Here is a 24,753-nt window from a genome sequence, read left to right as displayed (position 1 = left end):
CGATTAAATGACAATCCACTTGAGGGCAGAGACCATACTTCACATTTGATGCTCTGCGTTTATCATAGTTTATAATAGGTGTGCGTGTGTGTGTGTGTGTGTGTATGTATCTAATCTAATTAGTGTGAGTCTCAATTCCTTAACCATGGTGATTCTATTATATCTATTCTGTTTCACTTTTAAATTGTATTAGTTGACAAACGAAAACCTTAGTGGGATAAAACTACAAACACTGCAGCTTTGAGTAAAAACTCTTGTTTCATTCTTTGGGCTTTAAATTCAAAACACAGCTTGTGGGATGTCTGGCTTTCTATAGCAAGAGATCAAGCTTTCCCTTTCTGTAAATTTTGGTATTCAGTTTTTTCAAAATTGTCCTTGGTAGTTCCTCTTTGTTTTTGTTTAAGAATAGAGTTTTGGGCGTGGGAAGACTGGAAGAAACAACAGCTGCAAACAAACAGAGAATGCTACTCTGGTCGTGCTTGCTTATGGAGCCTCCTTAAGTGTGTTTTGTTCCAGTGCCAAATGACACTTGCTCAAATTGCAGAAATTTTTTGATGCCCTTGTCAATGTTTGTGTTATTTTTACTCTAAAGATGAAACATATTTCTCTAAAAATAAATCATTTAATCGAATGTTCCAAAGGGTCCTAGCGCTTGGGCCTTTCACTTCTGGCTTCCCTTCTGGAACAGAACTCTGTCCACAGAACCAGCCCACTTTGGTACCCAACTCCGTGTGGAGTGGTGTTTTCTTGCTATATATTTTTAACTGAAGTCTGTTTTTGCACTATTAGGTTCCAAATGTTATAAGGTGAACAATGGAGAAGTAACTTGTCTCTTCCAAGAAAGGAGAGAATCATGTCCCTAGCAGCTGGGTCCCCAATCTTATGGGATGAAAATTGAAGGGATGCAGAACTGTCTCTGGGGTGAGAATCTAAACCACCTGTCACAAGAATTCACTCTTTCCAGGCTGAGGCATGTGTAGACCTCAGGCTATGGAGAGATGGCCAAATTCTACCCAAAGTACCCTCACTGTAACTACATTTTTTTTTTTAGTGTGTGTGTGTGTGTCTGTCTGTCTCCCTCTCCCTCTCCCTCTCCTTCTCCCCCTCCCCTCCCCCTGTCCCTCTCCCCCTCCCCCTCCCCTCCCCCTCCCCTCCCCTCCCCTCCCCCCCCCGTGTGGATGTGTGTGTGTGTGTGTGTGTGTGTGTGTGTGTGTGTGTGTGTGTATGTGTGTGTACGTGCTTCACACACAGACAAAGGACCAGAGGTCAGAGGATAAGTTGAGAGGATAAGTTCTCTCCTTTTGCTGTGTTGGTTCTGGGAATTGAACTCATATCTTCAAGCTTGATGGCAAGCCCCTCTACCTGCTATGTCTCTCACCAGTCCCCTCAATGTAACTTAAAATACAGCAGTTGGAAAGATCTAGCTGTATGCAAAGTGATCCCACCCGTAACTAGTGGATATCTGTTTCATTTTTGAGAAGGCTCTCATTATGCTGATCTGGCTGGTCTGGAATCTGGCGTGTAGACCTGGCGGTCCTCTGATTGGTGGCTATCTTTTATTCTCCTGGCATTATCTATAAAAATGAAGCCTCTGTATAGCAACAGCAAAGATCAAGTTGTGGTACTTTCTCTCCTTCCTGAAGGAGCAGGAGAAGCTTCGGCAATTGGATTAAACAAGGGTTATAAACAAAGACTAAGGTGACTGCATGCCTCCTCCTCCCGCAGGCCGACACTGCGAGGTCCACCAGATGATCGGGAACTACATGTGGGATCCCAGAACCAACAAGTCGTTCGACATCGGGGTCAACCGAGACAGCTTGCTGCCCCTCTGGTGGAACGGGTCGGAACCGTTGTGGGTCACTCTGATGAAAGCCAGGAGGAAGGTCTACATGTATTACTGGCCAGGTGAGTGTGCTGAGCTGCAGGCCCCGCCATGTTTCCAAAGGTCAAGCATCATCGCAAAGTCTGCACAGAAAAGACCGAGCCAAGGTTAAAAGGTGGGCGCTTTTTAGCCAGGCAGTGGTGGCGCACGCCTTTAATCCCAGCACTAGGGAGGCAGAGGCAGGCGGATTTCTGAGTTCGAGGCCAGCCTGGTCTGCAGAGACAGTTCCAGGACAGCCAGGGCTATACAGAGAGAAACCCTGTCTCGAAAATAAATAAATAAATAAATAAATAAATAAATAAATAAATAAATAAATAAATATGGTTGTTTTTACTTAAGAACCATGCTCCGTGGGCACATGAACATTTTGTTAGTAATTTTTTAAACTTAAATTTTTCTTAAAGGTATCTATTTTATATTGAAGAAATTCCCTCCTCTACCCCCTCCCCGGCTCCATCACCCCCTTTCCTTGGCTCTCCCCACTCATGCTAATCCTCTTTTGCTCACTTGTCACCTTCATTTATGCTCTCCTGTAACGTATACACTCGTGATTTTATGTAGCTATAGAAACCAGGCACCACGGATGAGAGACAGCACGTGACCTTTGTCTTTCTGCAGCTGGCCTCCTCTGCCTAACTGCCCCAGTCGTCTCCAGTTGCATTCATTCCCCCAAAAATGATATAAAAGCCATCGTGTACATAAGCTGCCTTCTCCTTGTTTGCCTCTCTGTGGCCGTACTCGTAGGTTGGGTCCAGAACTTAGTGACTCATGCTGCAGTGAACTGGTGCTCAAGTGTTCTATGAGAAGAAGACCACTGTGAATAAACGCTCCGGAGTGGTGTAGCTGATCATACGGTAGATCTGTTGCTGGTTTGTTGAGAAGGCTCTATACTTATTTTTGTGGCGTTTGGACTAGCTTACATTCTAACGAACAGGGCACAAGGATTCTGTTTTGTCCAGACCTGTGCCAGCATTTGTTGTTGTTTGTTTTCTTAGGGACGGCTACTCTGACTGGGCTATGATAGATAGACTCTTGGTGTAGTTTTGATTTGTATTTCTATAATTTTTAGTGAGGCTGAAGTTTTTCAGATAGCTACATTTTTTTCTTTTATGGCTTGTCTATTTCATTATCCCTTCTATTAACTGGATTTCTTGTTTTGTTTTGTTTTTTTTGAGTTCAGTGTATAGTCTGGATAATGACCATCTACCAGATGCATAAACGGCGAAGATATTCTATGGGCACATTTTAAACATTCCATTCTTGAGCTCTATTGTGTCATTGGGTACAACATCATTTCCTGGTTCACTTGCTCTGGTGTCTCGTGCTTGAGTTTCATGTGCAACATTTTCAGTACGTAAGGGAGATCATATTTTGTCTGCTCGTTGACTTTTCACAAAGGAATTGGATATACCATTTCTATATACTTTTTTCAAAATAATATTTTCATTTATTCTTTGAGAATTTAATCCAATATATTTGAATTTCTCTACCTTTGCATCAAAAATGGAAAATCAAAGTATAACTGTTCGGTAATAATTACATAACACCTCTTATGATTGACTCCTTTTATACATCCAGATAATTAGGAAGCAAAACTGTTTTGCTGTAATGAAGTAACCAGTGCTACAACCTGCTGTGTCTACTGTGAAGAGTCAGTGGGTACTGTCATCCTTTCCATTGAATGGCTTTCATTAAGAATGAGGAGATTCAGGGCCAGCCAAAGGCATTCACTGTCAAACTGAAAGACCCAGGTTCAATCTCCAAAACTCACAAATTGAAAGAACAGACACAGGAAAGTTTTCTACACACACACACACACACACACACACACACACGCATACACCCCAAGTATGAAGGAATTCAATACTGACAAAACAATCACTTTGCTACTGTGGATTAATTCTTTCATCAGGTGATGTGGCAATATGACTTCTCTAGATACGTGGCTATAGCACTTTCCCACAACAATATAATACTAGTCATTGTCATTATGGAGCCAGCTTTTGGTAAAAGTCTAAAAGAAATGAACAGCGGCCTGGTGGGAGGTAGACAGAAGCAGTGGAGATCTCACTGGCCTGGGTTGGGGCGTGCTGTGGGGTGCAGGAACAGCTGAGAGAATTGTGAAAGCAGAGTGGATTGTGGGAGAGGGCCACTGACAGGCGTGGGGGAGAGGGGAGGGAAGAATGAGTAATCCAGAGCTGAATCACAGATGGCCTGCACTGAGGGTGTGGGCACTCTACAGGAGCTCGGAGGATGCTGTCTGGAGGTGGCCACATGGAGAAATATTCAGGGTACCCAAGGGCATGCCAGATCTCAAAGGAGCACAAGACACAGACTATGGAGGCTGCAGAAGGCAGCCCCACTGCTAAACTGAGGTAGAGGCTGGAAAGCTGTCAGAGAGCAGGGACGAGCATCCACAGGTAGGCTCATGAAGGCCAGCACACACTGTGTGAAGTCCACACTGGGCAAACCTAACAGGCTTATTCTGCCAACAGAGATAATTCAGAGTAACATCAGGGATTCTGTGCATATTCATCAGTCACCTAGACTGACTTCAGATGCTCCAGATCAGGAAAGGAGAATCAGTTACATTTGGCATCCCTGTGACCAAGTATATCTGACAAAAAGTAATTAAGAGAAGAAGGGTTTATTTTTGGTCCCGGTTTCAAAAGTTGAAGTTCATAGTCACTTGGTACCAGGCACTTGAGCAGAAAATTATAATTTGTGGAGCCTGTGGTGAGAGAACAGCCATTCACATCATGGTGGACCAAAGATTGCTGAACTCAGAGACCAGCCTACAACTGTCAAAGGCACACCCCTCGTCCTAGTAACCTACAAAGCACCACCATAGCATCACCCAGTAATGCCATGAGAGCAAGCATTCAAAGTGTGGATCTACGGGAGGACACTGATGGCTCAAACTCGAACATAACAGTTTAAGGATACTCCTTTACCTAAAATAGAAGAGCCAACTGGGGCCATGAAGTTGGTTGTTAGACCAAAGAAGTGTAGATCAATTTAAGGAGACTTATCTAAGGGGACCAGTTCAGAGTTAAGCCTATTTTGGTAAGGTCTAAAACTGAGAGTTTGCTGCACATTAAGCTTGGTTTTAGAAGCATCATTGTCAATGAATTCAAGAGATTGCAGGCAGAGACACAGAAGAAGGAATATGACTTTGTCTGCTCATTCCCCCAAGGACTACCAAGGTGAATATTGCCACAGTACCATGGTAGCTACCTTCCATGATATCTGACTGTCTTCATTGTATTTATTGTAGAACCTTAAACTCTTAATGTTTTAAAAGGCACAAAGTGCACAATTGCCACCCCCTAACATTCCCAGTCCTTGCTTGCATACTGCTCTGTCAGTGGTATAGCCGTAGAAGCCAATGGTATCGAGGTGGAAGGAAATCCAGAGAGAGAGACAGTGATCATATGCCAAAGTTCTTACTGCCATCTTACAGAGTGCAGTTTTCCTTTCACCTGCGACAATCTTAACTTATGTATCACTGAATATATGATGGATCTCAAAAGGAATTCCCCTGTACTGTATCTCACTGACCCTTACAGCTCCTTACAGAAGGGCTCACCGTCACTTCTTTTGATTCGTAGTTCAGCAGTTCCTATATATGACATGGTAAAACTGCCTGAGTTAGGAATGAGAAGGAAAGAGGCTAAAAAGAGACTTCCTCCCATCACCTTCACGGAGACTTGCCAACGATCTGAATGGAAGGCTTCGTCGGAATTAGATGAAAAGCCCCTTGCTTCTTAGACACTGTCTAGTCCTTCAAAACTGAACACCCAACTGAAGTCTTTCTGAGGGCAGGCTGCCCAGCCCAGGCTGCAATGCCCCAGTGACCTCATTTCTGCCAGTAAAGGCCCGAGGGAGTCATGGTCACTTGTTCATTCTCTCTCCTCCTTGCTACACTCTAGCCTCAGACAATGAACTACCAAGTGTTCATTTGTCTCTACAAGATTAAGCAAAGGGTCATGCGTGTCTCCTAAACATGCCTGGATTTTATTTTTCTTCTTCCATCTTCTGTTTCCTTTTCCACTCCCAATGGGACATTGTGCAGACTTCTCTGTGAGGCCTGGACAATCTTCATGGCTCCAGTGAGCTGTGTTATGACATTTTGAGTCTCTCCATTAAGTCAATATTTAGAAGTGCAACTTAGAAATGGCAGTAGTTCAAGTCTTCCTGTCAGGTAGAGAAAGCCATGGCGTGACAAATTGAGCAGTTAGGAAGAGTCCACCTTCCCTCAGCCCAGCTCTTCAGACATTTAAGGCTTGTCAACAGAGCCTTCAAAGCCCTCCCTGCCCAAGGCTCCCATTCAGATGCACAGAGAAAACTATGCTCAGGAAATGATTCAAGGCTGAAATAAATCAGGAATAGAGCGCCTGGGACCGGACCCACCGGTGCTCCAAAAAGGTTAAGAGTTAATTACATATTGATCACGAACTTTACTTTTTGATATCAAAGACATTTTATTTTGGAGGACAAAAAAGAATCTTCGGCTGATATTAAAGAGCAACTCTGAGCTGGATAGATATTCTGAGGAAGAAGCAGAGTAACTGGGGTGGGTATGGAGACTCTCAATGGAAAGGACATTTGAGCCCCTCACATCAGCAGACCCGCCTTACACAGTGGCAGCAGATTTTAAATTCATTCTCTAGTTGCCCTTTAAGGGTTGATATTCCAGTCTTTCATTATGAATTTTACAGCCTGGTACCAAGAAGATTTGGACACAAGCACCCATTTGCCCCAGGATGATGTTGGTTGTGCCTTGGCTCGTTGGCATTGCATCTTCCTGTTCTATGTAGGTGTTTAGACTGATAAGCTACTTTTTATGCAGAAAACCGCACATAGCTACTTCATAGCTACTTGCCAGTCTTCCCTCCTTTTCCAGACAAGGGCTGTATATGGCTGCTCACTCAGTCTCTATCCAGTTTGGGCAATTCCAGTCGCAGCCATTTCATTTAGATTAGCAGAAGGAACATACTAGATACTAGTTAAGAGTTACGGATCATCTACAGTATCTTCCTCTCTCCTGCCATGGTGTGACCTTGACTCCCATCTGTCAAGTTGACCCTGGGTGCATGCCACTTCGACACAGGAAAACTTAGAACCCCAACACCCATCCCAAAGACTATGAGCCAACCTCATAGCTCCATCACTGCCTCTATGCACATGACACCAAACCTCTGGATGAAACTACAATTATTTTCCAGCCGGATATTTGACAATGCAAATAAAACAATCTGGAGAGTCACTAAATTTCCCAACACTGTCATCAGTTTTGACATTAGTCTTTGAGATGTATATAATTTTAGAACTGGAAGAGGCCTTGGTACATAGTTTGTTGGCTCCAATACTTGGTAACCACAAGCTTCTTTTGGAAAGTGATCAGAGCTACAATTTTGAGGATCGAAGGCATAAATGAGTGCCAAAGAGCTTGTCTAATATGTGCCAGGCTCCAGGTTTAATCTCTATAACCTCAAAAAGTGAGAAAATAAGGAAGGAAAGAGGAATGGAAGGAGGGAAGAAAGGGCCTAATACCACGGGCCACCAGTGTCATTTTTCCTCCAGACTTTTGGGTGCAAAATTGTACCCTCCTCCCTACATGCCCCTCCCGTTTTCTCTACCCTGACTCTAACACTTCCATGGAATTATTGGGAAACTACAAGAAGGAGGTGGTGTTGCTGCTGCTGTTTTGTTTTGTTTCCAAAACAGCAAAAATAAGAGTCAGCAGTGGATAATGTATCTGCCACATAAGCATGACGCCTGAGTTTAGATTCCCCAATACCCGTATAACACAGCAGCTGTGGTCATGTATGCCTCTATTAGGTCCCTGGGGCTTACTGGTCAGTCTAGCCTAATTGGTAATCTTCAGGGTCAGTAAGAGACGCTGTCTCAAACATAAGGTGGAGCACAATTGAAGAAGACACCTGATGGCGACCTCTGGCCTACATGTACATGCACATTCTCCCACAACACACACACACTAAGTAGGGGATAGGAAGAGGTCCTTACAGGGCCACAGGGATAGTATTCACTTTCTACCCCAGATGTTCCAGGAGTGACTCAGTACACCTGAGACACCAGCAGACATGGGGATAGGGACAGTTTGTAAGGTCTCAGGGGATACAGACTGGGTTGAGAGGAATGGGAAGGAATCTCTCAGCAGGGGCCAGAGGTCCAGCAACTCAGATGAGGAAAAGGTTTTGCTGGCATTTTAACCCTGGTAAGTCCTGTAAACTCTCATTCAAAGTCCTTGTTAGGGAAGAAGGCTTTGGTCAGGAACACCATCTGGTGCAGGAAGTCCTAATGGCTTCCCTGATGGGGAGAAGCCATGAGTTAGAAGTTCTTGAAGCACTTGCTCCAGATATGAAGATGCCACTGCCAGTTACCCCCAAAAGGTCTCCAGGAACCATAACTCCAGCAGTGGTCACTCTGTCTTCATCTTGTCCCCCTTGGGAGGAGGATGGTCCTTGATCCTGGCCTAGAGGATTTCATTCCACTTATCTAAAACTCATTCTGACTTTAGCCTAATAAGCTGAGTCTTGGCATTATAGAAAGTCTGTTCCTTCTCTTCTCAAATCTGCTCCTTGGATTCCTGTTAACTACTTTTTTGCCCCAGTAGGTCACTTTCTTTCGAGCTTCTGAACTCAAGTGTAACAGGTGAGCTGATTCTTATCTGATATGTCTTCTCCAGCTTGCTCTCCCCTTGTACACAAGGCCACCCTTCCATGACACAGCTTACCTCCTCCTTCCTGACTTCAGGAGAAAGCTACAATGGTGGTTCTCCTGGCCTTCTGGGACCAGGCCAACCCTGGGGAAAGGATATCTGAGATCAAAGGCCATGCTTTCCTCTAAAGACTTGTTCCCACAAGCTCCCGTACTTCAGATATATTTTCCTGGAAAAGGTTGGGTGTTTCTGTGAGAGTTAATTGGCTTAGCCACTTTAATAAGCTCTCTTGAGACATGTATTCAACAGTTGCACACCTGTCTCACATCACATAAAATTCAGCTCACAGGAGTTATTGTTACAAGACGTGTCAAAGTTGGCAAGTGGGAACTCCACTTGGAAGGCGAGACCTTTGTTCTAGGAAGCCAGGAGAAATGTGATGTTTATGGGCTCAGCTTGGTGGTCCTCTGAGAGAGTTGCTAGGAAGCAAAGCACACTGAGGATATGCTCAGTGGAAAAGTACCAGAACTAGGAGATCAGATGGCCAGCCCACAGAGAGACTTTCGGACATTCACTTCTATCTGAGAAGTGATCTGAGAAGTTGGGTTTTCACATCTATGAAAGAAGGGAGTTTGATGGCAGCCTGCTGGGTATTGCTTTGAATCTGTTCAATCCACAAGGATGCCATGTTTTCATGGTTGTATCACCCACACTGTAGACATCATGGATTTTCATATTTGTTTTGGTAGTTTATTTTGGGCAGCAAGGCCTTGTTGTAAAACATATATAAAAATAATCTGGTAGATGAAGAATGAGAAAAACTTCCTTAAAATATTTAGCACAAAGGTACACAAATGTAGTGGTGGCTTTTAGTGATCACTCCTTGTAACTTTACTTTCTTATTATAACACTTAGTAGGTCATCTGAAATAGCATGAACAAGAATAGATCCTGATGCATGTACCTTAATTAAGGTCAGTTCTCTTCAAAGCTCACCAGTAATGATGAATGAAGAAGATGGAATAAAAAGAGAAAATATGTCCTTAAGGCTGTCACGAAACCAAAGTCTAACTTCCAGACCGTGCCTTGGCCATGACCTTCCCTGCAGACTCCTGGGCAACAGTCCAGAACTTTATACTTCCCTCAGTCATACTTGGGTGACCTGTAGTGACCTCAGTGGACCAAATTTCATGTTCTCTGCGTAACTGTGAAACAGGCCTGGAGGTAGCAGCCTGGAAGTTGAGAAATAGTCGCCCACATTCACGGATCACAGAACGAGCCTGTGGCAGATCCAGAAGACAGTCCACGGACTCCTGATTAGAGAGCTGTCCACACTCCACCCCCTTCCAGTCTGCTGATTTCTATCAGACAAAGACCAAAGAAAAACAGAACAAAGCACCCACACAAACCCACCTAGGAGTAATTAACTCTGCTCTCTCTGAAACTACCGATTTGGTTTACACTGTGCTCCATTATGCTGCCATTGTCTTTCCTCACTGGCTTTCTTTTTCAGTCATTTATTCATTCTTGCTTTTAGCATGTCGGATAAGGTACAGTGTTTTTATTTTTTGAGAATTTACCCAGGAAAGACCATGCTGAACTGACAGAAAAGGAGGATCTACTTGCCCCCGACTTTTTCTAGTTTGCTATTTATCCAGTCCATTCTCTGGGGTATGTGGAGGTATACAGCTTTCATCTAAATTGATGACACCTTTGGGACATGCATTCAGAGTATCTCTCAATGGATATAGGACTTCTTGATCCATTGTCTGAGTCTCTGACTCTGAATGAACAGTGGGTCATGATGCATGTTGTGATGGTTCTTTCTCTTTCTGCTTTTTGCAGAACTTGGGTTATGAATGATACCAAGTTATAACTCATTTCTCATCACGCTCCCAGCACCGCTTCATGGTTTGTTATTGTCTGAACATTGCACTTTGGTAGGATGGAGCTACTGTGACATCCTTTCCTGATTCAGAAGTCTTCAAATTGGGTTCCCAAGCATCTCCAAGAACAAGACTAGTTTTAAGAGATTATTATATAGACCCCCCTACTTATATAATATTTTATATAACCTCCAATGTTTTGTATTAAAATTGTTCTTACTGAAACATACCCTTTTCTTACATCACATAGGAAAGAATACCTCTCACCCAGAATCTCACTAAGGCATATTGTGTGTGCTATCCTGACAATACATAAAGACAGACAACACAAATCAGATACATAGCTCAAATACTTGTGTATTTGGAAAGTAAGTGAAAAAATAAATAACTGCTAGTGCTTGCCTTTAAAGTTATTGAAGAAAAACTTAATTGAATTGTCATCTGAAATATTGTTTTAAAATTCATGCTGGATCACATTTTGACATTACAAGAATTAAATTACACTGGCACAAACTACTTCTATTTTCATCAACTTATTTATATGAACAGCTTACATAGCACTCACATTAAACAAAGAGAAGCAGAATTGATTCTGAACCTTTATCATTCTAGAGATTAGTCATTTCCATCCATGGATATAAGTTAACATTTAAAAGCTTTTTAAAGAAATACCTTTATGATAAAATGTCTTTTTGTTAGTGCTTTAAAATGGTTAGAATTTGGAGTTCTACTTGGTACAAAGATAGGCTAAATAGTTTCTTTGGGCATAGCTAGAAGAACTACTGGACAGTTGACATGTCTCTGATTGTGTAATAGATTAGATACAAATCAAGATCTAGACAGGGAGGTGTATTTGGCAAACATGGCACATGCCTACAACAGTTAAATGACGATCTCAAAAGCAGCAGTTGGGAGGCAATGGAACTTTAGTTTTGGAAAAATCATAAGATTAAAAAAAAAAGGCATAGACATTGGAGTTCAGTGTCCACTAAGGGGAGACCCAGTAAGCATTCTAGTAATTTCAATGGGGACAATAAAGGACATCATCTGAGGAATAAGAATTAGTGCCAAGAACCAGCCTCGGGTTAGAGGGGTGCTCCTGAGAGAAGGAGAGTTTGAGAGCAGAAAAAAGTCAAATCGTGTGGTGAAAACTAACAGCCTGTGTTCTGCTCAAGACAGCTTTCTAGACAGCCCTCTGCTTGAGACAGCTCTCTCTTGCTTGAAGAAAACACTAAAAAACTCTCTGGATATTTCATCTCATGGAGACCAAAAGTCCAGTCTTTTATTTACATATCAATTCAGTCATATTCCAGGTTTCCTTTTAATTATCCCACAAATCAGCGTTCCATGATCCAGCCTCTTGATTCTTAGAAAAAGGCAGCAAGTACATTTTTTAAAATGTTGTAAATGAATTCAGAGATCTGCCTGCCTTTGTAAACACAAACAATAAACTAGCTGAGCGGGATCCCATGCTGAGATTATCATTCCCACCATACCTGAGAACAAACTAGCTCTGTTCCAGGCTGACCTTGAACCCAGGAATCTGCCTACCTTTGTTTCTTTCTGACAAGTTGATTCATAGTAGAGTGCCTCTGTTCTTTTAGGTTCATGAAGTACCTCATACAATTCATATTGCATCCTTGTATTTCACACAGTTGAGAAATTATATATTTTTGAACTCATGTTTTCAGAGTTCTTTCCTACAGCCTTAAGGGCTGTTCTGAGGCCTCAGCATTTACCATTTTGGCTAAGAACATAAATATACCCTTGCCTTCCAGAACTGTGCTGTCTCTAACTATCATGGAGTCATTGACCTTGGCAGGGAGAACATTCTCCAATACCTTTGGCAAGGAGAATATTTCCTGAGGATCATGATAAATATAACACACACACACACACACACACACACACACACACACAGTGTTGATACTCCTGGAGGTGTATGGTCTGCTGGCTCTGTTCTAGGGGTAAGAATGGTATCATACCATTCCTTCCTGGCCATGCAATACTTGGCAGATTAGGTGGTATAGGGGGTGCTATCTGTAACCTTGTGTTTTTTCTCTCAGCCCCAAGTTCCAGGAATAACAACTCTGAGACTTAAATATATTTACAAATGCCTAGGCCAAAGCTTTGCATGTTCCCTGCCTAGCTAGATTATTCTAATCTAAGTTCTGCCATGTAGCTGGTTACCTATGCTCAGCTTTTCTGTATCTTTCCTTCTTAAGGTCCCAAGGTTGAATCTTCCACTCTATTTCCCAGAAATCCTCTCTGCTGGGTGTCTAATCCTGCCTCAGCTTATTGCCCAAAGGTATTTTTTTTCTTGACAGGTGAATGTTTTTACATAATGTACAAGAGATTATCTCTACAAGGTGGAAATAGACAAAAAGGAAAGGTTTCATAAACACAAAGTTGAGTTTTTGAATAACCTTTCTCCTTTATTATACTACAGCCAGGGTTAGTCCAAGAAATTTCCATAAGTAATAGTGCATGCTTTCCAGAAGAACATAGCATGCAGAACAACACATGATATCTATAAGTTTTCACATGTAGTCTGCAACAGCCAATAAATAAATAAGAAAACAAGTCCAAACCACCATCCCTAAATCAAGAGGAATAAATGAGACAATAGACTCAACTCCACAAGTGACCCAGACATCAGCCATGCACTTTGAAAGAACCACGCAAAAAGAACAAAATGGAAGTGTTCACTAGTGAACTAGATTTTTTTTTTAAAAAAAAGGTAATTCTAGGACTGATAGTCATCCAGGTAAAATATGGAGAGGCAAAAAGGTATAAAGACAGAAAGTAATGTAAAGGACACAAGAGATAGAGTGACGAGGTACAGGAAAGGAGAAACAGAACGGGAAAGAAGTAATATTTGATACTGCCAGCATGTCTAAAGGACAAGAATTAAATCCCTCAAACAGGATGTGGTATCAGATGGAAGCAAAGAGATGTTGGGAGGAATGAAGAGCAGCAGAAAGGAAACTAAGTAGGTAAACACAGATTGACATTATTATTATAATCTTATTTTTTTTAAAAAAAATTCATGGAGAGTTACAGAAACAGAAGGTAGAGAGTTAAATACATGGAAACAGAAGGTAGATGTTTTATTTCTTTAAAATTAGCCCATCTTTAATATCATCTGGAAAGTTAAAGAAATGAAAACTTAGAGCAGATGTTAATGGGCCAATATTTTATATTTCATTTTCTCAGGCTACTTTGCAAAGACTACATGAATAGCAAGCTAATAGAAGAATGGCATAGTCATAATACTTGCTGATTTAACAGAAATCAACAGAAGAAAGACAAACTATCAATGTGTGTTGGGTGCACAATCATCAAACACCAATTGTTGGATTAATACAATGATATTAGAGAATATATTAATGTAATTTTACTAAGAATTTGTAAAACATGTTAATTAAGTTGAATTGTTGCGTTATGTGAAGTTTGAAGGTAGTTATATCTAGTGTTCAGTGATAGGACAGAATTCACACTCAAGCAAAGTGGCACCAGAAAGGCGTGTGGGAAGGTGCCTGCACACAACGACAACATTCTGCTTCCCAGTGTGAGTGCTGCTTACACACCACATGCTTAGTAAGCATTCGTCCATCTGTACATTGACAAATTATCTAAGTTTGGGGTTTATACTACATTTTTTATTTTGTTAGGAGTAGTTTTGTTTTTTAAGGCTTAATTTTCTTTAAAAAATATCTCTGTCTGTCTGTCTGTCTGTCTGTCTGTCTGCCTGTGTCTATATCTATCTATGTATCTCCCACTTATATGCTTTTCCTCTGTTTTCTTACCCCTCACTCTTTTATAAGTCCACTTTGTCATAGGAAATTTTATTTCTACTTTTAAGTCAAATACGCACACATCCATAGTTTGGTGAGGAGTTTGACTAAATCTTGTTTCTCTTTTCAAAGAATCAACTCTTCATTTTATTCAGTCTTTTGTTTATTGTTTGTTTTTTATTCTGTTAGTTTCTGTCTTGTTCTTACTTTTTTATCCTATACTTTTGGTTTTGGCTTGCCTTTTGTATTTCTAAACCCCATGATGCATGTCATTATGTTATTTATTTCAAGTTTTTATGACATTTTAAGTAGAGACACTTGTAGCTGTAAACTGCTCTCCTAGGACTCCTTTCATGGTATCCCACAGGTTCTGGTATATTGTTTCTATTTTCATTTTATTCTTGGAATTAAATTTTTTTCCCTTCTGGATTTTTTTCAACAAGCAATTCATCATTTAACAGTGAGCTAGCTGTTTGATCTCCATGAATTTATATATTTTCTATAGTTTCTATTGTTGATGATTTATAGATTTACTCTATGGTGATCAAATAGAAAAAAAGAAGTTATTGCAATTTTCCTGTATTCTTAAGACTTGTTCTGTGATCTTTAACATCATTTATCTTAGGGGAAGCACCATTGACCATGGAGATGAATGTTTGTCTGTGACATTTGAATGGAATGGCCTATAGATGTCTACTAGGTTTATTCAATTTTTGATATTGTTTAGCCCCAATGTGTCTCTATTTTATTTGAGGTGACTTATATATTAGTAAGAGTGTTATTAAAACCACCCATCTTTTTTCTGTAGCTTCATGGGTACATTTGCCTTTCTTTTCAATCTGACAGATTATTGCTAATGTTTTCTCTGGAGCCAATTTGGTGGCCAGGAACTCTTTAGGCTGTTTCTAATATTGAAAAGTTTTTCTTTCTTCTTCAATCATTACAAATAGCTATACTGGGTATTGGATTAGGGTCAACCTGTGAGTTCATATCTAGTAGCATTTGCTTTAGGAAATTAAGTGCATCCATGCTTGGTATATATATGTTTAGAATTGTAGTGTCCTCATGTTGTCTTATTCTCTTAATTAGCATGAAACGGCCTTCTTTATTTCTTCTGACTATTTTTGGGTTTGAAGTCTATTTTACCAGATATTTGAACAACAACATCTTTTGGGGGCCTTTGGTGGTGTTCTCCACTTGCTTGGAATAGATGTTTTTATCTTTTCAATTAAAGGAGCATCTTTCTTTGATAGTGAGGTGTGTTTCTTAGAGGTAACATATTGACAAGTCTTTATTCATCTATCCAAGCTGTTAGTCTGTGTCCTTAATTGGAGAATTGATGTGAATATCCAGAGTTACTATTGACATATGTGTATTAATTAATTTTGTTGTTTTGGGTTTTTTTTCATATTTTCCTAGTCCTCATTTGATTAACTACTGCATTAACATAGTTTTTTTTTCCCTGTGGCTTCGTGAGTACATTTGCCTTTCTTTTCAATCTGACAGATTATTGCTAATGTTTTCTCTGGAGCCAGCTTGGTGACCAGGAACTCTTTAGACTGTTTCTAATATTGAAAAGTTTTTCTTTCTTCTTCAATTATGACAAATAGCTTTACTGGGTATAGTCGCCTGAGTTGGCATTGATTGTCTTTCAGAACTTGAGACATTATTCTAAGATTTTCTAGCCTTTAAAGTTTCTGATGCAGAATCAGCTGTTATTCTGGTGAGTCTGCCTTCATTTGGGTGTTTTGCTCTTACGGTATTCAGTATAATTTCATTGTTCTGTATATTTTATGCTTTAACTATGACATGGAGTTTCTTTTTCTGGTTTTACGTATTGGCTGTCCTTAACGCTCTTGTACTTGAGCGTCTCCTTCCCTACATTTGGAAAAATTTATTCTGTGATTTTATTTAAAATATTTTATATGCCTTTTCTATGAGAAGACTTTCCTCCTTCTCTTCTTATGAGTCATAGATTTTTTTTCATGGCATCCCATATAGCTGTGGTGCTTTTAAAGCATGTTTTTCTTAACTTATTTTTATTATTGAAAGGTTCAAGATTATTAGAAGGTTTTAACTCCTCTCCCTTGTCTTCAAGCCCTGGTATTCTGTCTTCCCCATGATTAGTTCTATGATTAAGCTTTCTACTAAACTTTTTATTTACTTAATGGAATTTTTTTTCATTTCTACCAATTCAATTTGGTTTTTCTTCTGTACTTCTCTCTTAATTTCCGTATTCTGTGATGGCTTTTTTCTTTTAGATGTTTGTATACTCTCTTAGGAGTTCGTTTAAATCCCCCTTAATTTCTTTGAACATGTTTCTAAACATTCTTTTAAATTCTTTACCTAGAATTTTGTATCTCTCTCCTTGGGAGGCCATTACTGTGGAGTTAGTAATTTTTGGAGGGGACATACTGCTTTGGTTATTCATGTTTCTATTGTTTTTGCATTTGAGGTTTCTCATCTGGAGTTAGACCATTGGTTGAGCTTTTAAATTTAAGTCACCTTCATTCTATCAGTGGGAACACTTGCAAAGTTCAAGAGGGACTAGGTTGTAGTAGGGTTGAGGTGTAATAAGCCTGTGTGCCTGGCACCAGGCTTAAGCATCCTAAGACTATAATACTATCTGCAACAATGATTGAGGTATAAATAGCTGTGTAATAAATCAAAGGGGTCATGATGAAAAAATAAAAGTTGTCCATATGTACTAATGTGGAAATGAGGGAGTATAAGGGTTGAAAGAGTGAGGCCGGGGTGCTGAGGATGAAAGACAAAGATGCTTGCTTCTGAGCATGAGGTGGACGAGTGGACTTGATAGAACATCAGTGGGCTCAAAGAAATGAGATCACTTCCAGCAGGATGGCTAGCTAGCTTCCATCAGATTTTCCTCCTTCTAGAAAATACACGCCAAGAGTGGTTGCTCGTTACATATCCTTGCTTTAAATAAGTTGCTTCTAAGCCAGGCAGTGGTGGCGCACGCCTTTAATCCCAGCACTTGGGAGGCAGAGGCAGGTGGATTTCTGAGTTTGAGGCCAGCCTGGTCTACAGAGTGAGTTCCAGGACAGCCAGGGCTACACAGAGAAACCCTGTCACAAAAAAAAAAAAAAATTGCTTCTAATGCACCTAACTTCAGTAGACTCACTTGTATGTAAGGGTGGCTTCGAACATGCCAGGTCCCCTTTTAGGAAGTAGGCCCATCCCACACATCCCAAGAACACTGCAGCTACTTCCTGGTACATGTGAGGACAAATAGAGCTCATTACAACTAACAGCGCTTGAGACACCTGCGGAGGTCAGAGGTTGGTGACTGTGGTGATGTGACTAATGGCTAGTGGACAGTCAATATCTAAGCTGGAGTCAGATATGGACAGAGGAGGCTTCAACTACCCTTTACTGTGTGGGCAGAACATGACTAGCACATGCTCATTTCCATGGTTGGGCCAGGGGTGACAGCCATAGAACATGTGGGCTCTCCACTGGCTGGGTCCATGGTAGCCCAGACGAGTAGCCAGTTTCAGTAGAATGACCTTATTCTCTGTCCACTTTATGCCATTGCCTCATAAAAACCCAATTAAAAGATTTTCCTCCTTTTGGGGAACCCTACCAACACTTGGAAGTTTCTCTTTCTTTTCCTTAATGCTAGGCAATTCCTGTTGTTGGGAATGCTGTTTGGAGCCCGTGTCAAAGTTTCTGGGCAGATTCTGTCTTGGACTAAATTCCAGCACACTGAGTGCGGCAGCTTTGATTCAGTTTTTTTCTACTGTCTAGCAGTATACTGCAGGCCAGTTGCAATGTACAGTCCTGTGACACTTGCACTGAGTTTCCCAAGAACGCGATTCATAGAGTCTCGGGCTCCAGAGACCTGTTGAAAATGGTGTCTTGCTGATGCTCTGTGGAACACAGAGGCCAAGCCTAGAGCTGAGCACCAAGTGCCACAAGCTCAGTAATGAGAAGTGGGTTTTCAAAATGACATCCGCCAGTGCCCCTGATGTGCGAGATTCCTTTTCAGTCCGGTTACTGAAAGTACAATGCAGTTTTCAGCCTCTCTGGTCTCCGCTGGAGGTGTGGGCTCTCTGGGAGAGGCGAACTCCCCAAACAAAGCCCCAAAACAAAGGCTCCAGGAAAGACTCTAAAGTCTAAATCCTCTCTTTCTCTGCAGAGTTCTTCATTTTGCTTTGTTATTTCAGCCAGAAATATTTCCGTGTCATCACCTCTTTTGAAGGCTGCCCTTGGCCTGTCAATAGACCTCAGCTATACCAGGTGCAGTCAGCTACAGCAGGACTCCTGGGTTTCCGGCTGATGCAGGGGAGGAAGGTTAGAGTGAAGTTTTAACAGAATTTACTCCTAACTAAATAACACACACTAAAATGGAAAATGGCTAATTTTAAAAAGAAGTAACAAATCCAAACGTTGGTAAGAGCGGGACAGTGACGTGTCAGGAAGTGCAAATGGAAGGAAAACCATATGACAGCTTTCCAGTGTATGCACCACAGCTCTGTTAATGACATATCCCGACAGGAACGCACCCCCTAAATGAACCAGAGAGCATATGTGAAAATATTTATGTCTGCATAATCCATACCATTTAAAAACTGGCAACAAACCAGTGTCCAGCTGCTGTCGAATGGATAAATACAGCGGTCACATAATGGAACTTTTGTGTTCTAACTGGTATATTAGAAGGAAGTTGCAAAGTTACCCCTCAAACATCAGCTTTTTGTTTCTTATGACAAACACAGCGGACATTTGTTTTCACAAAAGTGAGGTCAATTTGAATGAGCCATAATAAAAAATATTTAGGTTTTCCAGATCCCCTTTATATCACCAATTAGGAAGTATCTGTTATAGATAACAGAGGTCAGGCTAAGAATGAATAACAAAGAGACTTGTTTGGACCACATGAGAAGTATTGTACGCAGTTCTGATGCTTATCGGTGTCCCTTTCAAAGTGCATACTCTGGGTCTTTCCACTTGGCTTTAGTGTATTGACTTTGGACTAGCTCTGCTTCTTCAGTTTTTTCAAGATGGCTGCCATGAGCCCAGGATCCTGTCTTCTTCACAGCCTCTATTCCACACCAGAGTTGAGGGACAGAGCCCACAGTACCTCTTTATCTTTCATAAGGAAGCAAAGCTCCCCATCTCACGCTCCTCAATGGACCTCAGTGGCAGGACTGGATCACATGACCAACCCCACCTGAAGGAGGAGCATCAGAAGTGAGAGCTTTTCCTACGGTAAAAGATGGGCCGGGAGGAGGACAGTTCCACATGACTTCATTTTGGATCACTACTAAAACGGTTTATCAAGGCAGCCTCCCCCAAAATGTGTTCTAGCTGACATCGTATTATGTTTATTTCCCATCTTTTGTTAGACATAAATGTGCTTTCAGGCTTTACGACTTTATATTCTTACAATATGTTCCTAGAAGTGATTTGTCAGGCAGAGCAGGACTACAATAAAAGCTGCCAGAATGTTGCTTTACAACCTTTCCCTCAGTGGATGAAAATGACTGAAGCCTCCACTTCAAGATATATGCTTCATATGGCGTTCCTTCCCGTACTTTTAGCTCCTTGTCAACTGCTGAATGAAAAGATTAATCGGAAAATTCAAGAAATAAACGATTGTTGAGTTTAAATATGTACCGCGTTTGTGAGATAAAAAACATCTCATGATGCCCTTCCTATTCTGTCCTTCTCAGAGAAGCATCCCTTTTGTCTGAGTTCATTCGCGCTGTCTGTTACTCCCTAGACAGTCACTTGGAAGCCATCTTGGTCTCCAGGCAGATTGTGAAGTTTCTCAGTGCTTGTTATCAAGTTACTCTTATTTTACTCAATAAAGGTGTGAAAGCACACAAGGAATGGTTTAAGGGACTCAGATAGGTGGGGGTAAAGCTATGAAATACTTCCTTTAAATGAAAAAAAAAAACACTTTGAGAGATCATAATCACCTAAAAAATTTTTGTTTGTTTTTTCAAAACAGGGTTTCTCTGTGTCACCCTGGCTGTCCTGGAACTCACTCTGCAGACCAGGCTGGCCTCGAACTCAGAAATTCACCTGCCTCTGCCTTCCAAGTGCTGGGATTAAAGGCATGTGCCACCACTGCCCGGCTCACATAAATTTTACTATAGCATATTGTTGTAATTGTTCTATTTTATTAGTTTTAATCTCTTACCATGACTAATTTACAGATTAAATTTCACAGGCATATTTATGGAGAGAGGCATATTATATATACGTATATAGATAGATTTATATGTATAAATCTATCATCTACCTATATATAATTTATCTATCCTATACCTATTGTTTGTCTAATCTATCTATCTATCTATCTAATCTATCTACAGTACAATAGAAGACAGATATGTCTTGAGGAATGTGATGTTAGGCAATCCCTTCACTGTTTGAACATCATGGACTATATTAATACAAACTAACATGGCTACAACATTGCTAGGCAACATAATCTCATGTATGTGGCCCACTGCTGACTGATATGATTCATGCATTTCCACAAGGTTTCTATGTTCTCTGTAGTTTCTAGCATCTGTGGAGTTCTGGTATTCTCAGTGATAAGAGGGTACTATTGTAAGCATTGTTCTAACACAGATCATGACCCATGGTGGACACTAATGTACACTTGTGGTTTGCTAATCCACTTTAAAAGCAGCTGTGGAATAGATTAGAATAGAATGAAATAAGTATGCGTGTGCATTTACTCAAAATTTGGTGCTACTTTGGTTTCTACTGTGAATGTGCATGCCACTGTAGTATGTTACAGAGCAAAATGGTTTTATAAGTGAACATGTGTGTGATGGGCATGTGTGTAAGCATGTTCACACGTGTGTGCGTGTGTATATCTGGAAGCTGGAGACCAACGGATGCCACAACGGCTCTCTACTTTTTTCTTTGAGGCAAGATCTTTCAGTTGGGCCAAAAATCTCACCGGTGTGGTTAGTCAGGCTAGCCAGCTTGATCCAGGGCTACCTGGTCTCCGCTTCTGATTACTGGAATTAAAGGCAGGCTGTCATGCTAAATCTGTTAGTTATTCGGGTGCTAGTGATCTGAACTCAGGTCTCAACTCTTGTGTGGCTAGTACTTTACTTGCTGATCTATCTCTCAGCCATGAAAAAAAAAAGTTGTCTTTTTAAAAAAAAGAATACTGCCATACAGAAACTCTTGGGCATACTTCTTGATTTCTAAGTTTATTTACTTCTATTTTTTTTTTTTATCTGATGTCAAGCATGTTGAGAGCAATAAATTACAGCAGTGAGGGAAACCTTCTGACTTTTCTCCTGGCCTAAGTGAAAATGTGTTCCTTGAGGTTGTGAAGTATAGAATTTTCACTGTTGTTAATAACTAGCCTGTCAGTGAAGTTTCCATCTCCCATGGGCATCAATTTACATAACAGTTTTCTTTCAAATTTGTAAGTGGTTAGGTTTATTTTTAGTTAACTATTATGATTAAGTTCCTAATGTTGTCACCTGTGGTCAGATTGTGTTAATCATCCTTGAAATGTCTCCGCTGTTTGGAAACTATTGAGATTTTATTTATGGATCCGAATGTGCTCGGTTTGCCTAACAATCGTGTTTAAAAATTCACATCCTATGCTCACAAGATAAAAGATTCTAATCTATTGAATTCACCCCATTGATAGTAACAGCCAAATTCTCCGTACATCTTATTCATTCTGTTTGTTTGTTTAAGTCTTTGATACAGGGCTTCATGTAACTCACGCTAGCTGCCAACATTGTATAGCCAATAGATCAGACTTGATTTAAGTCCTGATGCTCCTGGTTCAGTGTTCTGAGTATTAGGAATGTAGCTACGAGTCATCATGGCAAAATATTCCTTGTTTCTCAAACTCATTTCCATTAAGGTCAAAGTCTTGTAGTTACAGTACTGAGATTCCTCTGTGTGTGCATATACGTGACAGGTAAGCACTAATCTATACACATAACTGTCTATGTGGTGTCACAGCTCCTTCTGGGTTTTCCTACAGTTGTTTTAAAACTAAAATGCTTGGCTTTATCTCTTGAATCCCACCCTTCTTTTTTTTTTTTTTACTTTTATACATTTTGATATTTGTTGGTTTTTTTTTAAATTGATGCTTTCTTTTTCTTCTCTTAGTGATTTAGTAGTGATTCACGTGGCACCCCTTTTGCATGTCTGTATCTTTTATGCTAATGAGTTCATCTTCCTAGGAGTCTCTTCTGCTATCTTTTGCATCAACTGGAACCACCTGGGAGATGTGCTCAAAAGTGCCTGACTACCTGCTTCGTGGTGGACTCCCCCTCCTCCCATATTTTATGTCCCCCACTTTTACTCATTTCCACTCAGAAGCCATTTTCCCTGAGCTGCAAGCAAGAGCCACATCTTGTCTCCTGAGTCCCTTGGTCTGACATTTCATGGTTTTAATTGTTTAGAAGTTCTCTGAACTTTAGCCTCACATTGATGTCTTTGTCTTGATACCCCACTCTACCCCAACCCCTACCTCTATCCTCTATAGCCTTGGCTGTGTCTTTCACACTGTGTCATGGACAAGGATGCAAGCAAGACTGTCAGGAGGAAAATTCTGCTACTCGCTGAATTCCTATACCACCTAGGAAGTGGGCACGGTACAGCGGGCTTCACACAGCACAAGGTTCCCTCTTTCCCGTAAGACTAGACTCTGGACTGCTCTGGGAAGGAGACACTGGCTGATTCATTTTTGTTTTCTCAGCCTGAACAGTTCATAGTAAATGCCAATAAATATTTGTTCAACAAATGTAAACTGAGACTGGCTCCCCTCTCTGCAGCTCTGTGTTCACATATTCTGATTAAGTGTCTCTTCCTAAGGACAACTACGTCTGCTTGTCTGAGAGTCTGCAGTAGAAAACTTGAGCAGATTCGCCAAGTTTTTGACTCTTTTATTTTCAGAATGGCATTTAAGATACTACTTCAGTGTAGCAGAATTATAATTAAATATGCTACTTACCAGGAACAAGTTATTTTAGTTTATGAAAAGGTACAAAAATATTTTGACTGATGGGTGTTTTATGAGATAGGCTCTTAGCCCTACTCCAGGTATTGGAAACAATAACTATTTTCCATCTTTTTTTTTCTTGTTAGGCTGTGAAGTTGAGATTCTTGGTGTCAGACCAACTTACTGCCTAGAATATAAAAACGTCCCAACGGATATCAACTTTGCGAATGCAGTTAGCGATGCTCTTGATTCATTAAAGTAAGTGTCCCAAACTTTTAGCCAAAACATTGTTATTCCTTGTGTTTAAAATGTTGTGCATGTGCATGTGTGCGTGTGCGTGTACGTGTGTGTGTGTGTGTGTGTGTACAGTAGATGTAGGTGTCTGCAGAGAAGAGAATAGAGTCAGGTCCCATGTAACTAGAGTTGTAGGCAGTTGTGTCACCTGACATAGGTTCTGTGGAGCAAACTCTGTAAAGAGCAGCAGCAAAGACTCTTGTTTTGTTTTTCGAGACAAGGTTACTCTGTGTAGCCCTGGCTGTCCTGGAACTTGAACTGTAGACCAGGCTAGCCTAGAACTCAGAGATCTACCTGCCTCTGCACCCTGAGTGCTGGTATTAAAGGCATGTGCACCTTTAAGTGCCACCACTTCCCAGCAAGCATCCTTACCCACTGGACCATCTCTCCCTTCCCTTTTCCTTGTTTCTTGGATGAATAGCAAATCCTAAAGAGGTTTAAGACAGCTGGACCTAGGTGAAATGTCTCAGAGAGGTTTCTGTAGTGATTGGTATGTGGTGTACTAGTGGTTTGTAACTGTGAGCAGCAACACTAGCAATGGTGAACAGAAGATAGAAAATCCCCAGGGTTTGAAGATCTCCTTTTCATGTTGTTAGACAGTGGAGAAACCATGTGAGCACCAGCATTTTCACACTAATGATTTGCTGAGCAGTTATATTTCAAAGACTTCAACGGGTATTTGCCTGAAGGACGGATCTGTGACTAGATGAGTTTGGAGAAATTACCTTCCAACACTCTTGTTTGAAATGTGCAAAGCACATTAGTGCATTGGAACAAGGAAAGTTTTTTTTTCCTTGCACATGGACAACGATATGGAATGGAAACATGCAAAGTTTACTTCCTCTCTTCTGAATAGTACATGGACCTCTTAGGGAAGAGATTACCACATCAAATACAAAGCATCAAGTCAACTAGAAGATAGGGGTCCAGATGGAAGCTTGCTTTAGCAATCAGCAAAGACATGTCTGAGCTTGTTGGGAGCTCCCATTTCTAGAGCTGGACTTGGGGTTATCTTGGTTGTTGAATGGGTTTCCTAGGTGGAGTCAAAGCAGAAGACACAGATAGAATCAGAGTACACAGATAAGGGCAAAACCTTCATCCTTCCAAAAGAAACAGCATGGTTTCCATCTTGGCACAATGAGAACTACCCTTCCTAAACCCGGTGCACAAATCACTGGCACCAACAACTGCTACTGGCTATGATTACGACTGTCTTTCACACTGGTGACCAACTAAGTATTGGATTCT

The 24,753-nt window shown here is 40.9% G+C and overlaps 1 protein-coding gene across 1 annotated transcript in view; it reads left to right on the top strand.

The window, feature by feature from the left end:
- The window catches only part of Enpp6 (ectonucleotide pyrophosphatase/phosphodiesterase 6), a 94,953-nt gene that overhangs the window by 38,665 nt on the left and 31,535 nt on the right, over positions 1–24,753 (top strand). Inside the window, exons 2-3 of the mRNA XM_028757709.1 lie at positions 1,726–1,905; positions 23,358–23,469. Coding sequence (XP_028613542.1) covers positions 1,726–1,905; positions 23,358–23,469 — 292 coding nt within the window. The remainder of the gene's footprint in view (positions 1–1,725; positions 1,906–23,357; positions 23,470–24,753) is intronic.

The sequence above is a fragment of the Grammomys surdaster genome, unplaced genomic scaffold (assembly GCF_004785775.1).
Source record: "Grammomys surdaster isolate TR1022 unplaced genomic scaffold, NIH_TR_1.0 126178, whole genome shotgun sequence".
NCBI lineage: Eukaryota > Metazoa > Chordata > Mammalia > Rodentia > Muridae > Grammomys > Grammomys surdaster.
This window is presented reverse-complemented; position numbering and strand designations above follow the sequence as displayed.